The following is a 16,169-nucleotide window of genomic DNA, read 5'->3' on the forward strand; positions in this document are numbered from 1 at the left end:
AAGCCCCTCTTGGTGCTCCTCGAGAAGGTCGTTGATGTCGTCCTCGTCGATGACCAGCCCCATGGACTTGCCGAGTGCAACGATCTCGTCAAGATCTGGTTGCAAAACAGTTTCGGGATCGTCAACTGTTTCTGACTAGGCAGCACCAGCTTCACCCACATCGAATCCCTCGAAGTGTCGGGCTGATATGGCATCAGGCCAGAGTTTCCTCCACGAGGAATTCAAGGTTCGCCTCGAAACCTCCTGCCAAGCTTGGTCGATGAGTTGGATGCAAATGACGATGTCGAAATGCTCCTTCCAAAATTGACGCAAGGTGAGGTTTGTGGTATCGGTGATGTCGAAACATCTCTGGAAAAGATGTTTCGTGTGCAGCTTCTTAAAGTTCGCTATAACTTGCTGGTCCATGGGCTGAAGGAGAGGGGTGGTGTTGGGCGGAAGAAAAAGAATCTTGACGAAGGAATACTCCGCTAGGATATCTTCCTCGAGGCCAGGAGGGTGGGGAGGGGCATTGTCCAACACCAGCAGACATTTCAGGGGGGGCGCTTCTCTTCCAAAAAACTCTTCACTGTCGGGCCGATACACAGATTTACCCACTTGGTGAACAAAAGCCTCGTTACCCAGGCTTTTGCATTAGCCCTCCACATCACTGGAAAGGCTCAAGGAGTCTCGGAATGATAGACCAGTAGGGGCTTCACCTTGCAATCCCCACTGGCGTTGGAACAAAGTGCGAGCGTAAGCCTGTCTTTCATAGGCTTATGCCCGGGTAGCTTCTTCTCTTCCTCCGTGATGTACGTCCGACGAGGCATTTTTTTCCAAAAAAGGCCAGTCTCATCACAGTTGAAAACTTGCTGAGAACTGTAGCCATCATCTCGTCGAAAGTCTTTCTAAATGCTTCGGCCGCTTTCGTGTCCGAGCTGGCAGCCTCCCCATGCCGCACCACCGAATGGATGCCAGTTCATTTACGAAATTTCTCGAACTAGCCATGCGAAGCCTTGAAGTCTGGGGTTTGCATTGATGTCCCTTCCCCTCCGTCGTCATCTGCCTGCGCAATCAAATCGCCGAAAATAGCGCTGGCCTTGTGGGAGATTGCCGTCTCCGTTACCGTATCGCCAGCGATTTCTTTGTCTTTTATCCAGACAAGAAGCAGCCGTTCCATCTCCTCGTGCACGTGGGTCCTCTTGCTGGACAAAATAGTGATGCCCTTGGACGGTGTAGCTGCTTTGATGGCATCCTTCTGTTTAAGGATGGTGCCTATTGTCGACGGATTTCAGCCGTATTCCTTGGCGATCACACTCAATCGCATACCAGCTTCATACTTCTTGATGATCTCCATCTTTGTCTCCAAAGAGAGCATTCGCTTCTTTCCGTGAATTTCAACTTTCTTGGGACCCATGACTACATTATCTTGTACGTAATTTACGTATAAGTACAATAAAGTTTTCGCACAACACGATAAAGTATGTATACTGCAACGAAATCACTAACGAATTTACGTTACTAAACGAAATCGTTAGACCGAACGAATACCGCGTGCGTACGATAACGATGCTGGTACTAAGTGGACGAGGTAGGCACGCCACCATGTATACGTACATCGATGCATGATGGGAGGGATGCTGTCCAATAGGAGAGAAGGATCTCATGGCGGTGACTAGCATTAGGAACCAATGGGAGAGCAGGAGGATGGTGGCGAGTCTACTCAGTTGGCAGCGTGCGAGTTTCAAAATTGTTATCGGTGGTTCGAGCGAATCTCGGACTTTCAGAAACCTTTAGTTTCTTGAAAACTTTTTGTATGTAGAGCCGTTAAATTTTTCGTATTGGCTTTAGTATCTTGAGTTTTTCGTAAGTTGAGCCTTTCGTATCTCGAGGTACTACTGTATTGATATATCTGTGCTTTTTTCTTTGTCTTTGAAATATGCAGACCCAAGAATCATCCAGACCTAATTCCCATTTTTGCCCTGTTTTAGGGAAGCTATGATGATAACTCGCACATTGTTTGCACGAATTGTGACAATTATGTGTGCTCCAATACTGATACATGTATGGAGTGTCGTTTGCACAAAGTGTGACAATTATGTGTGCTCCAATACTGATACATGTATGGAGTGTTGTAATTGGTCCCTGGAGCAGTGGATGCAGTTTGCTGGAAAGAGGGAATCCAGGAGGGCTGCCCACCCATCCTCGGAGGGGTATTCTCCTCTGAGGACAGGGGTAACTCCTTGTCTCTTCCCATGCGACTCCCCATTGCTGCTACCTCTTCCAGGGGAGAGGTCACTCTCCCGTGTTCCTATGTTGCTTTAACAAGGAATAGTTTATGTGGGAGATCGAAGGTCAATCACAATCTCTTGAGGGCTTTTTCTGTTTGGTTAGGGGAGAGCAATTGCTCCCTGGGCAAAGGGAGGCAGCCTCTAATAACCATTCTTTTCAGGTTTGGGTGAGATTTGGAAGATTTTTCTTCAACAACTTTAGGACCTCTGACCCTCCCAGGTATTCCCGGGGAGCCATCGGTGCGGGGCTTCATTGCATACCTTAGTACCTCAAATCTACCACCTGTCTCAGCTGCTTCACTTACTGGAACTACAGTGTCAGTTACAGGATCCAAAGGAACTTCCATTTCGGTCACAGCACCTGTGATCATTCTTCTGGTTCTACATTGATGAACATGTATAAAGACAGTATATAGAAATTAAATTACTCCACTACCAGTCCATTCATAAACAGATTAGATAATTGATGAAAGGTTTGTAAGCTTTTGAATCATGGTTGTTGATGTAACTCGATACAGTACATAATGCATTTAGTTATGTATATTAACATGTTATTCTTTTCATTAAAAGCTGATGAATAAGGAGAATTTTTTATAAAAAGGTTGTGGAAAAAGGGCCTGGTCATATTCATTCATTGATTTTGTCTGCTGTAAATCTTTAGCATTCTGTTGAAGTGTTTTAACTTGATCAAATTTAAAACTGTAAAACTGAATAAAATCCGGTGTTAAGTTAGTGTAACGTATATGGTAGTACATTACAGTGGATCCCTGCCTGTTCGAGGCTCTGGATTTGTGGCATCACCTGTTTGCAGATTTTTCTTTGGAACATATGTGTACCCATATTATTCATGGAAAATTCGCCTATTCACGTTATTTTTCATAAAGAAATATTCACTGTTTACTGTATTTTCATATTTTTATGGTGACTGCATTTTTTGTGATAAAGCTATTAAAAAACTTGGATATAAGCATTTTTAGAGGGTTTTCTTGGTCATTGAACTATCAAAATATGCAGTTATAAGCATTTTTAGAGGGGTTGTCAAGTATTCATGGATTTTAGCTGTTCAGGGGGTTGCAGTATGCATCCCCTGCAAGTAAGGGGGGTCGACTGTTTTACCATTGCGGGCAGCATTGTTATTTATTAGTTGCAGTTCCTGTGACCTTTGAATAGTTTCACAGAATGTAACTCCATTAGAAATGTAGGACTATCTATACTATTTGCTTAATTTTATATAAAATTTGATGAAAGAATTTTGTTGTGTTTGTTTGAGGGTAGTACTTTAGTTAATATTTTCTTACACTTTTTCAGGAAGTTGGGATTTGATACTTACATGTCAGATGTAATAGATGCACCACCTGCTGTGCTTTCCTATTTGCACAAAACTTACTCCATTCATAGTATACCTATTGCAAGAAAAGAAAATATAGAATATGATGCTTTGCCAGATAAAGTATCACTCTTTTTCATGGGTAAGTCTCCTCCTCTCTCTTCTCTTCCTTCTCTTCTCTCTTCTCTGCTCTTCTTCTCTTCTCTTTCACTCTTCTCTCTCTTTTCTTCATCTCTCCTCTCTCTCTCTCTCTCTCTCTCTCTCTCTCTCTCTCTCTCTCTCTCTTCTCTCTCTCTCTCTCAACAGTAGATTGTCAGTAGATATTTTGTAAATATAGAATATTGAAAATAGATCGTTGAAGCTTTTCATTTTTCTATAAAACATAGTATTTTGGTATTATAATGTTGGTTAGTATCATAGGAAAAATACAAATATTATTTAAAATTTGTTAATTTTTGAACATTTTATTTTAGAGGATTGAATCATTTAACCCATATATTTGTCTTTCAGGTAAATTAAGAGTACATCGTAGTCGTTCACGATATGATAATGAGCCTATTACGGAAAGTTCAACAGTGCGAGAGGGATCATTACTGAAAATTATTTATGACCAAGGGCTTATCCACCATTGTAAGCAAGAGATCCTAAAATGCCAGGAAAGGTAATTCTATTTCCTATGCCTTTTTTTTTCCCATTTTCTATCTTCTCTTCATCATATATATGTATAACAACACCTTATTAGGTAAGGTGAGGCCACCAGAATTCATAGCCAAGGACATTAAGCAAAGTTGTCCCTTGAAATTTAAGAGAGTTAAGGGCCCGAGTCTCCCGCAGATTTGAAAATCTTTGAAGTTATTCAAATATTGTCAAATCTGAGAGGGACTTTGGTGGCCTGTTAAATTTCTAGGGACAACTGTGCTTAACAGCCTTAGAGTTTAAATTCTGGTGGGGGGGCCATACCTAATATAAGATGCTATTTTCTATACAGTACAGGCAGTCCCCGGTTATCGAAGGCCTCTGTTATCAGTGATCCAGTTTTATGGCACTTGTCTAGTGATGACAATAACTGAGCTTTTTGAGCCCATATGCACTGTTCCTCGGTTATCGTCGCCAATATGTACTGATTCCTGCTTATCGGTGCTGATCCTCGGTTATCGGCACTGATAACCAGGAATTGGCACTATGCTGTTGGGAACGGAACCCCCGCCAATAACTGGGGATTGCCTGTACTGGAGAAAGTCCTATAAACTGGTGAATAGTGTAGTGTAAGAGGTACTAGAATGGGAATCCCTTCGATTACTGTATATGAAGGAAGTGACAGAGTTTATGCAAGATAACTGTGAAAGGAGTATTTTATGTAGAGCACTGTACTGTTGGTAAGCCATGACTATCGTCTTGTTTTAGTCTGGAGCTACCCTCAAATAGGGAAACCCCCTTTTTATAAATCATGTACTGTAGTTTGAAATCCCTGCTCATTTCCTGGAATTCTTGCACCTTGTTATAAAAAAATTGTATTTTACTTGAGCTAGTTCTTTCATTTTTAGCTTTAGATATGATTTGTTTATACTAGCTCCATGTTACAGATTAAGGTTTTGTGTGTGTGTGTGTGTGTGTGTGTGTGTGTGTGTGTGTGTGTGTGTGTGTGTGTGTGTGTGATGGGGGCTGACTATTCTACAAGCAAACACTTTTATGGTTCTTGAGTGAGTAGCTGATCAATGTGAATTTTGGGTCTACAATCATTTTTTTAAGATTAGAATGCATGTTTGTAGGCTACCTTTACGAGCTGCTCTATGAGCAAGAGCCCATGCTGGCATAAGGCCAGCTCAATCTCAAACAACTAGGCTATCTATTAGGTGTGCCTTTTTTGGTAGTTTGTTTTAGTGTTATATTCTATATTTATTTATCCTTCACCTTCTAAGTTGTAAGCAGTGCATCGTAAAATTTGGATAGTAGATGATATATCTCTGCAGTTGTTGGGAGACTTATGTCTACTCTTTTCTCCTCTTACACAAGCAGAGACTCAGTCAATAATTTTATTTTTATTCCTTGTTATGATGAAGTGAGCAGTAATAGAAACTTGTAATTCTGGCAACACTACAGGACTTTCTTTTAGGAAGTTTTATTTTTCCTCTGAAAATTACTTCTTAGGGAAATAGTATTTTTAAACAACTTTTCATTATGCACTGTGCAAGAACATAGTTATGAATGGCTTATTTTCTATCCAAGGTAATTATTGTCCAGTTCTTTATGTGGTACTTTTTCTTATAGATGCACCTTTAGTCTGGTCATTGATGTTTTTAATGAAAAATATACACATATAGAATCTGTTCCTAGGTAACAGAGGAATATTTTAGCTTTTCAATTTTTTCCAGTGAATATTATGTACGTACCAACCCGTGATATCCATTTTGATTGTATTGAATTTTTCAGGCATGCAGCTAATGAAAAAAAGATTGAAGAACTGAAAAATGAGGAGAGATCTCTAAGTTCAAAATTAGAAACCTGGAGAAATAACAAGCAGGCGCTCATGTGCCGTGAACAGGAAAGGTTAGCCATTTTATTTCTTTTTGGTCGAAATATTATGGTCAGGTTTAGACTAGTTTCCATATATACTGGCATATAAGTTGAGATTTGAAGCCTAAAATTCTCTCTCCCAAACCATGGGTCAACCTGTATGCTGAATATAAAATGTGGACCTTTACCACAGAGGGGTAAACAAGAGAAAATGCTTCCCTAATATTTTTTGTACACTTCTTGCAGCCCACTGCAGTTATTTCCTGCTGAAACTCATGTGTTTGGTTAATTTATTCAATGTAGAGGTTTATAGTAATACGCACCTTTGGTAAAGTAATAATAGATGTACCTTTGATGTCATAATATCATCAGTGGTATTAGTACATACAGCAGTAAAGAACTTTGGCCCAGCAAACTTGCTTGTTGTAACAGCAGATTGTAATGCCAGTAGTGCCACCTACAACAAGCAGCCAGCTGTTAAACTATGAGTAACAACAAATAAAACTTGTGATGTTCTGTCAAAATAACAAAGCATTTCAGAACATGGTAGTGCACTGGAAATGCTTTGTCCTTAGGCTTCAAAAGGGTAGTTCATCTAGCTAGTTGAAAAGAATGGATTTAATTTGAAGACAATGTGCTATTGCATACCAAGACTTCTTTTCTTGTATTTCAAAATCTATAGTGTTTGTTGTTACATATATGATGTGAAGTAGGTTGTAACAGTTTTAAAGAAGTCACCTGTTCAGTAACACCCCTGTAAGTATGATATGATGCCAAGGCAATGGGAATTTAAACATTAATGATACACACATTACATATAGTTTTACATTAATTTAGGTTTTATGTGTCAAATATTTATTATGTATTTCTCTTTGATTATATAATTTTTAAAATTACTGTATGATGCAGTAGCTTGTCTATTGCATGATTTAATATTTTTTCTGATTTTTTTTATATGTTTTTGTATGTGACACCATCTACCTCAATCAGTCTGTGGATCAGTTAGTCAGTAATTGTTCAGATTATGCACCATCTAGATTAGATGAATGGTTACAAATAATTGTTCTCGGTAAGGTGATTGGCTCTAATGGTAACTATAAATGGAAGTTAAAGATGATTTATAAAATCTTTTAGGATTAAATAATTTTCTAGCAGTTCAGCCTTTTACTTGCATCTCTATAATGCTCTAAACAAGTAGTATTAAATCATTTTCTGGTTGTAAGTCACTCACTCACATCTTTATAGTACTCTAAAGTCATTAGACCACCTTGTAGTGTAAGGACAAGGATACCTCACTATGTGCTGTAGATTTGCATCTTAACTGCAGCTGTGTTGTATTGTAGATCTAATAAAGTTGTTTTTCTCAATATATCTCATTATTGCTTTGAAGAACCATTTTGTCAGGATCTTAATTTTTCAGAATTCAACTGCAGAAAAGGATCACTATGAAACGTGATCAAGTCAAGAAGTGTGAAAACCAAAAATTTAACGAAACTGAAGAGGAAACAAAGATGCAGGCTAAGTTATTAGTAAGTGCAATAAGTGTTTGTTTGAAGTTATGTTATTTATATTTGCTATGGTAGAATGAAAATGTTAAGTATAAAGCCTGTGAAAATGAGGTGAAGGTGCTCACGCCACTCTGATAGGTTGTCTGAAATGTTAATGTGGAATACCATCATTTAATATTGATTGTTCTTTTTTTTTTATTAACTGTCTTGCTTACTGGAGCATAAACTCATTTTCTTTCCTCTTGATTTTATTCAGGGCACCGTTGTCACAATAAATATGAGGGAAAGGTATGGTGATACAGTATCTTTGATATCAAAGTAAACCTAATCAAAGATTTTCATCTTAAAATATATTATTACTTTCATAGAAATTAGCAAAACAAATTACCTTTGAAATATAATTAGTTTCATCCCAAAAACCCATGACCATATTGTGCTCTCCTTCTTGGTTTAGAGGTGACCATAGAGACACTGACCCCAGTCACCCAGACAGAAGAATATTCATTCATACATACATCCTGTGGACCTGTCGTTAGATGCAACCTGCCCATGTGATAGTATATACAGGATGCGAAACAGGAAAATATATGGAAATTGGAAGCAGACCTCTATACATTACTGATTGATTAGTATGAAAGTAAATTTTAAAGTTGTAATAACTCATTTGTTGCATCATGTCCCCATCAGTTATATCGTGGCTTGAATCACAATGCATGAGGGAGGTGTAGAAGTTGGAAGTCTCTTTATTGTGTACAAGAATATGATGTACATATTGTTAAGTGGTGAAAAAGCAGACATCAACTAAGTGTTCAAGTGAATCATGCATAAAACCTTTGAAAGGCTCCATCTCTTTTAGATACTTGAGAAGGAAAGATGGATCAAAAAGAGAAAGAAATTGAAGGTTGCACTGCTTCTCCCAATGCTGATACAACTTGACCTGCTGCAGCTAGTTGCCCTGAATACTAATGTTTCTCTTTATGCAGACCTAAAGTAAAAGTTTATAGATGTAGAATGACATCACCAAATTCATACATTAAAATTAGCAGAAATATGAACATTACTTTTAAGTTAAAGCTGTAGAATGGACTTGGATTTCAGGAGTGCACTCACCTGACCAGCTTCATCTTCATCTTTTGATACATCAACATAGGTACAAAGGATGGCTTTCCTAACTTGATAGAATACTGTTATTGGAAATCTGTTCTCTCTACCAGCCTGTGCTCAGGAGTATTAGATTATAACTTTTTCAAGATGTTGCATCCTCATCAAGTAATGCCAAATAGCCCGGACAGGGTGGAAGTTTTGATCCATTAACCCTTAAACGCCGACTGGACGTATTTTACGTCAACATTTTTTGTCTCTCGGGTGCCAACTGAACGTATTTTACGTTGACATACAAAAGTTTTTTAAAAATTCGCGGAAAAATACTTTTAGGCGTACCAGCCGAAAACTGGGAGTTCACGGATCAAGGTGTTGATTTGTTTACAATCGTTACGCAGGCGCGCAAGCGCGAATTTCTTTCTTGCCGCACTAAAAAGTATCTGTGACACATCTCTGAAATTATTTCGTCACTTTGACATAATTTTTGTACCATTTTAAATTAGCCGTTACATGGAGTATTATATATGAAAATGTGCGCATTTTTATGTAGAATACAACAAAAAAATACTCATGATTGTTGCTTTTACCAGTGTTGAGATATTTTTATATAAATAACGATAAGTGCCAAAATTTCAACCTTCGGTCAACTTTGACTCTACCGAAATGGTCGAAAAACACAATTGTAAGCTAAAACTCTTATATTTTAGTAATATTCAATCATTTACCTTAATTTTGCAACTAATTGGAAGTCTCTAGCACAATATTTCGATTTATGGTGAATTTATGAAAAAAATAACATTTTCTTTACGTCCGCGCGGTAACTCTTCCAAAAAAAATCATACATGCGATTGTGGTAATGTTTGCACCATTTTAAATTAGCCGTTACATAAAGTTTTATTTATGAAAATGAGAGCAATTTCATGCACAATACAACTAAAAACAACCCATGGTTGTAGCTTTTATCAATTTTGAAATATTTTCATATAAAATATGATAAGTGACAAATTTTCAACCTTCGGTCAACTTTGACTCTACCGAAATGGTCGAGAAACGCAATTGTAAGCTAAAACGCATAAATTCTAGTAATATTCAAGCATTTACCTTAGTTTTGCAACAAATTAGAAGTCTCTAGCACAATATTTCGATTTATGGTGAGTTTATTAAAAAAATAACATTTTCTTTACGTCCACGCGGTAACTCTTCCGATAAAATCATACGTGCGATTGTGGTAATGTTTGCACCATTTTAAATTAGTCGTTACATAAAGTTTTATATATGAAAATGTGCGCAATTTTATGTAGAATACAAATAAAAATAATTGAAGGTTGTAGCTTTTCTCATTTTTGAAATATTTGCATATAAATCACGATAAATAGAAAAAAAACCACGTTCGGTCAACTTTGACTCTACTGAAATGGTCGAAAAACGCAATTGTAAGCTAAAACTCTTACAGTCTAGTAATATTCAGTCATTTATCTTCATCTTGAAACAAATTTGAAGTCTCTAGCACAATATTTAGATTTATGGTGAATTTAAAAAAAAATCTTTCCTTCCCTCCGCGCGCGGATTCTCCGCCACAAATCTCCGAAATGCGTACGTCACATTCTCGGAATATTTGCTCCGTTTCATATTAGGCATTTCATAGAGTTTTATATATGAAAATGTGCGCAATTTCATGTAGAATAAAACGAAAAATATTTGAAGGTTGTAGCTTTTCTTATTTCCGAAATAATTGCATATAAAAAAAATATGTAAAAAAATTTGACATTCGGTCAACTTTAACTCGTCAGATATGGTCGAAAACTGCATTTGTAAGCTAATATTCTTACAGTATTGTAATATTCAATCATTTTTCTTCATTTTGAAAGAAATTGGAAGTCTCTAGGACAATATTTAGATTTATGGTGAATTTGTGAAAAAGATATTTGTTTAGGTCCGAGCGTTATAAATTCATGCAATTTTGTGATAATATTTTCTCTGTGTTGCTTTTATCATTTTACAATGTGTTATATAACAAAATGATTGCAATTTAGTGTAAATTACAATGAAAAAAAAGTAACTTGTTACCTTTAACCGTTTTGCGCACAGCGCGATTTGAATACAATTATATATGAAATTTTGTTTTTGCGCTATCATATATTGCATTATTTATATATGATAATGATAATTTTTTTTCATTTCTGATGGTTGCATACTAAACTTCAGCCAATGACAAAAAAAGGAGCCAAAAATGAACTCTTAATCTTGAAACCTCCGGCACACGGGAGACATTTTTTTTTTACCTCTTCGGCGTTTAAGGGTTAATTGTTGCTGACATTCAGGTAGGAATTGCAAACTGTGCTAATGTGTCATGCAAACCAGCTTTCTTGGTCATTGACACAAACGTGGGAATAAACAACAGTCAAATAGATATCCACCCTCTAGCATGTCACCTACTTGATAGAGCATTCTGTTTACTGATGTATGGAGGAAACATATCCAAAGTGGAACATTGTCTTCACAGTAAGGTCTTGAAAAGACAGCTCCTGCAGAGGATATGTCATTTTGGTAACTCTCTAAAGCAAGCTTTTCTGTTTTCATGATAATGGATAAGTTTCTTCCGCTGGTAGGTAGCAGTCACTTTATCTAGCAGCTCTAGGACTTGAGAATGGACTACTCTGTGACCTTTTATCCCCAACACTCAATGCCTTATTGATGATGTGAATAGGATGAAATCAGCTGTTAGGTAAATAATGGAGATAACCAATTAGAGCAGATTTCACTATCTACAACTAGATAAAAGCAATTTCATTACACTGACTTTGATGGTTGAGGTTAAATAGGATTGGATGATGGCTGCAGCAGTAGCCTATGGAAAGTCTTGACCTCTGATTTTAGACTGAAGCCATTTAAGTAGTCTCCTCCCGTGGAAGACTCCAAGGACTATCGGTTATAAATAGATTTCATGAATCAAACTTGCTGTGACCAAAGAGGTCTGGTCCATTATCTTCCTTGTGTGACTGGAGGTTTTGAATTTTGCAATCACCTGGTTAAGAGGCTGAACAGAGGGAAAGCATACATATCTAGGTCATCCAAGGAATGGTTCAGTAGTAAAAATATGTATATATACAGCAAGAAGAAAATAGAAATTTCACATTATTATTGGTGCTACAGTATTATTATTATTAATTTTGGTCTATCACAGTCATCCTATTTGACTGGGTCTTTTTTAGTGTGGGATTCCAGGTTGCATCCTGCCTCCCTAGGAATCCATCACTTATTTGCTGTGTGCTGTTTCTAGTAACACACTTTTCTGCATGAGTCTTGGAGATACTTCAGCTTCTGGTTTTTCCAGGTTCTTTTTCAGGGATCTTGGGATCATGCTTAGTGTTCCTATGATTATGGGTACAATTTACACTGGCATATCTCATAATCCTTCTTCTTTCTATTTTCAGGTCTTTATACTTGCCACATTTTTCTCTTTCTTTCTTATCTACTCTGGTGTTTCAGGAGTGTTACAGGAATTGCAACATCAGTTAGTGATACTTTCTTCTTGGTTTTGTCAATCAACATCACATCTGGTCTATTGGGACGTATCACCCTATCTGTTCTGATACAGTAGTCCCAGAGGATCTTTGCTTGATCATTTTCTATTACTCCCTCAGGTTGATGTTCGTACCACTTATTACTACAAGCTAGCTGGTGTGTCTTGCTCAGGCTCCAAAGAAGGGTTTTTGCTACTGAATCATGCTTCTTTTTGTACTGGTTCTGTGCAAGTGCTGGATATTTCCTAGCTGTGTGGTTTATGGTCTCATTTTTCATATTGCTCCTCCTGCATATGGGTGAGATGGTATTTCCAGTTATTGTTCTTGGAATATATCTGGTTCTTATGCCTGATCTTGTGCTGCTGTTAGCATTCCTTTTGTTTCCTTCTTGAGTTTTCCTTTCTGTAGCCATTACCATGTTTCTTTGCTGGCCAGTTCTTTAGAGTGTCTTAAGTACTGTCCGTTCCTCTCTTCTGTTTGGCATTCTCCTATCTGTATGTTTCTGGGTCTTCATTTACTTTTATCAGTCCTTCTCCCCATATACTCCTTAGCCATTCGTCTTCGCTGGATTTCAGATATTGCCCTAGTGCTGTGCTCTCCATGTTGACACAGTCCCTCTATGCTTAGTAGTCCTCTCCCTCCTTCCTTTTGTGTTATGTATAGTCTGTCCGTATTTGCTCTTGGGTTTTGTCGCGTTTTCCTAGTTTTCTGGTGTATGCTGCGGAGTTCAGCCTTAGTCCACTCCACTACTCCTGTGGTGTATCTGATTACTGGTACTGCCCATTTGTTTATGGCTTTCATGATATTTCCAGCATTGAGTTTTGATTTGAATATTGCCTTAATTAAGTCTCATGTACTTTCCTGACCTTCACCTGTTGGTGTTTTATATTCTCTCCTATTCCAGGTATTTTGTGTCCTCTCTCATCTATGTGTCTGATGCTATACCCATCTGGTAGCTTTATCCCTTCAGTCCTTGTCACTTTGCCTTTTTATATGTTGACCAGGGCACATTTTTCTATTCCAAACTCAATCCTTATGTCCCCAGATACATTCCTTACAGTCTGGATTAGGGTATCTTATTTCCTAGATGCTTTTAGCATTATTATTTTTATATAATATTATTGTTATACTATTGTAAATATGAATTTTTTTTTCAAGTATTTTATATATAGTTTTTTAAGGCTGACCCACTAACTGATGCTTTATATAGACTACACACCTCTTCTAGGTCATGTATGAAAGTAACTTAAAGACAGAATTGGGCCATGTTACCGTTTGTATCAATACTAGTTCTATTTATGTTTTTTCCTGTTTTTCTTTGCAGCCTTTTGCCTATTTTGTATTATTGTTGATGTAGTGTTTGTGTAATTCTCACCTTTCACCCTTTAATTTTTTTTTAAATGGACTAAGATTTTTTGTCTGGACTAAGATATTTTGTCTATTTCAGAAAATGTTCAAATCAAGACTAACTTGTTTGAAGGAGGCTGCAGATTTTGTTACTGATAACACTCTTGAAGATTATTATAAAACAATAGGTCACAAGAAATCCATAGAACTATATGTAAAGAATATGGAGGATATAATTGATCACAAAGGAGAAAAATTGAAAACACTGGAGGTATGTAAATTTTTTATGCCTTTAAAGCCCTTTATGCAGAGTAAACTGAAATTTCAAAGTTTGTGAGAGGTCATGAACAAGAGTTATTGGGGGGATCTTTGATATATCAGAAGCTGATAAAGATCTAATTGTGGTTATGAGTGAATTGGAATCAGTGATAAAGAAACTTAGCAGATGAAAAACACCAAGTTAGAATATAATCAGTTTAGAGATAATTTCAGCAAAAACTGAAATGACATCTTCATACTAATAAGCTATTTTCCAGACTATGGAATTTGGAATCAAATCCTGATAATTGGGAATTGGAAATCATAGCTGAGGTGTCAAAGAAAGGTAACCTTAATGTGATGTGATAACAAAGTGGTATGCACTACATTGGTTGAAATTAAAATAATCATTATACCTATTATTCTTAATAGGCTGGAGAAAGAAAATTTTATAAATGGCTTAGAAGAACAAGCTGGTTTAAGAAATGACGAGTTGCAAAGGTGTTTAACAGCATCGACTGACCATTATTATGAATGCCTTGTGTCTATAATATTCCCATTAGATATGCAAGAATAATTGAAATTATCTTTGAACGAAGTAAAATTGAAAGGTGGTTAATCATTTATGCTTATGGTCAGTGTATGGTACTCGGTTAAGAGATTTGTGTTAGTGGAATATGATGATTATGTTTTCAATTCTGTATTTTTTTTTTTTTAATACTTGGGTAGGATAAGTTGTGGAGTTTGATTTGCTCTCATTAATTTCAAAAGGTTTATTGTGCATTGATAGCATTGTACATACTTGTTTGATTGAAGTAAGCTTAAATTTTAATTTGAGCCTTTGCCCTAATTTTATTAGTATGAATCACATCTGTGACAAATGCCAGTAGAATTAAAGTGTTATACTTTTTTATTGTAATGCTAATAACTTTTATTTTTTATTTTGTAGCAAGACAGGCTGCTTAAAGAAGAAGAAAGGTTAACGTTGAGGAATGAAGCTAAGGATCTTTTGGCTCAGTTGTGTAGTGCATTGCAAGTGAAGACCTATGATGGAATATCACGTGAGGTACAGTTGCCTTATGAATAAATTTTCATAATTATATATCCGTGTTTTATAGAATATTCCAGTTTTGTAGATAGATTCTTGACATTGGTAGTAAACAGGGTTACAGTAGAGTAGTACCCAAGACTTCAAAATCAATCAGTTCCAGAAGGCTGTTCGAAATACAATTTGTTTGAAATATGAAACATATATCCCCTTAAGGAATAAAGCAAATCAGGATAATTTGTTCCAGCCAACTCAAAAAGTCCCCCTTTTCACATTTGTTTGATTATTAATGTGTTCAAAAGGTAAATTAAGAGTATAAAGTAATAAAACAGTACGTTATATAAATTAAAATTTTAGAAAAATTTTGTTTCCTTGTACGGTTTATGAACTGTTTGATGAAAATGGCACACCACCAACTGGGGGATAGAGGGAAGAGAGACAGGAACCCTTTGAGGAAATCAAAATGATAAACGCAAAAATCTATCCAACTCAATGTTACTAACTCGCTGTTCCTAGAAGACTGCCGCAGGTCCAATCATTCACGGCCTACATTCCTTGTGATGACGTCATGGCATGTCACGTGACGTACCACGTGATACATGCGCACAGATTGTATAACGAATATACATATACAAAATTAAATCTTTTATTTAGCTGCATATCTTACGTTATATGCAGAAACACTAACACTCTCCCCCTTCTTTCTTTGTCTTGGAAGGAGAGTTTTAACTGCTGTCGTCTCCATTCATTCTCTGCTGACCGCAGCACGTAGCTGCTCGGTCGACGCCCCTCTCTTTGTCAGACAATCAGCAAGTTGCTGTGATGTATCTACCCAGACCACTTCCGTAATTTCACCACGTTCTAGCATGTCTCGCAAAACAGCTATGTCAATTCTCAATCTCTTATCTTCCACATTCTTGTAGGAATGAAGAGCGTCAACAAGGCTTTTATTGTCAACGAAACATTTTATTTTCATGCTCCTACATCCAGAAATTTCGCACAGAATTCTAGCCAGGTATACTGCAGCCTCTGCACATTCCAAAAGCGCCATTGTTTCAGCTGATAGGGTGGACTTGACCACTCTTCTAATTTTTCTTGTTTGCCAGAATACTGGACATCTCTCCATATCATTATCCCGTAAGAAAATCACGAATCCTCCTTGTGATCCATTTCCTTTTAAGTTGGCAACGAGGCATCGGAAAAACACTCGAGGTGACACTCTTCAAGATTCCTCATCCTTGGCATATACAATTTAACATTATCAGTCTTTACTCT

At 36.9% G+C, this 16,169-nt stretch overlaps 1 protein-coding gene across 1 annotated transcript in view; it reads left to right on the plus strand.

The window, feature by feature from the left end:
• Window positions 1-16,169, plus strand: part of LOC135208610 (structural maintenance of chromosomes protein 5-like) — a 357,310-nt gene that overhangs the window by 291,296 nt on the left and 49,845 nt on the right. Inside the window, exons 13-18 of the mRNA XM_064240976.1 lie at window positions 3,576-3,736; window positions 4,105-4,255; window positions 6,025-6,141; window positions 7,529-7,637; window positions 13,689-13,859; window positions 14,796-14,912. Coding sequence (XP_064097046.1) covers window positions 3,576-3,736; window positions 4,105-4,255; window positions 6,025-6,141; window positions 7,529-7,637; window positions 13,689-13,859; window positions 14,796-14,912 — 826 coding nt within the window. The remainder of the gene's footprint in view (window positions 1-3,575; window positions 3,737-4,104; window positions 4,256-6,024; window positions 6,142-7,528; window positions 7,638-13,688; window positions 13,860-14,795; window positions 14,913-16,169) is intronic.

The sequence above is a fragment of the Macrobrachium nipponense genome, chromosome 35 (genome assembly GCF_015104395.2).
Source record: "Macrobrachium nipponense isolate FS-2020 chromosome 35, ASM1510439v2, whole genome shotgun sequence".
In the NCBI taxonomy this organism is placed as follows: domain Eukaryota; kingdom Metazoa; phylum Arthropoda; class Malacostraca; order Decapoda; family Palaemonidae; genus Macrobrachium; species Macrobrachium nipponense.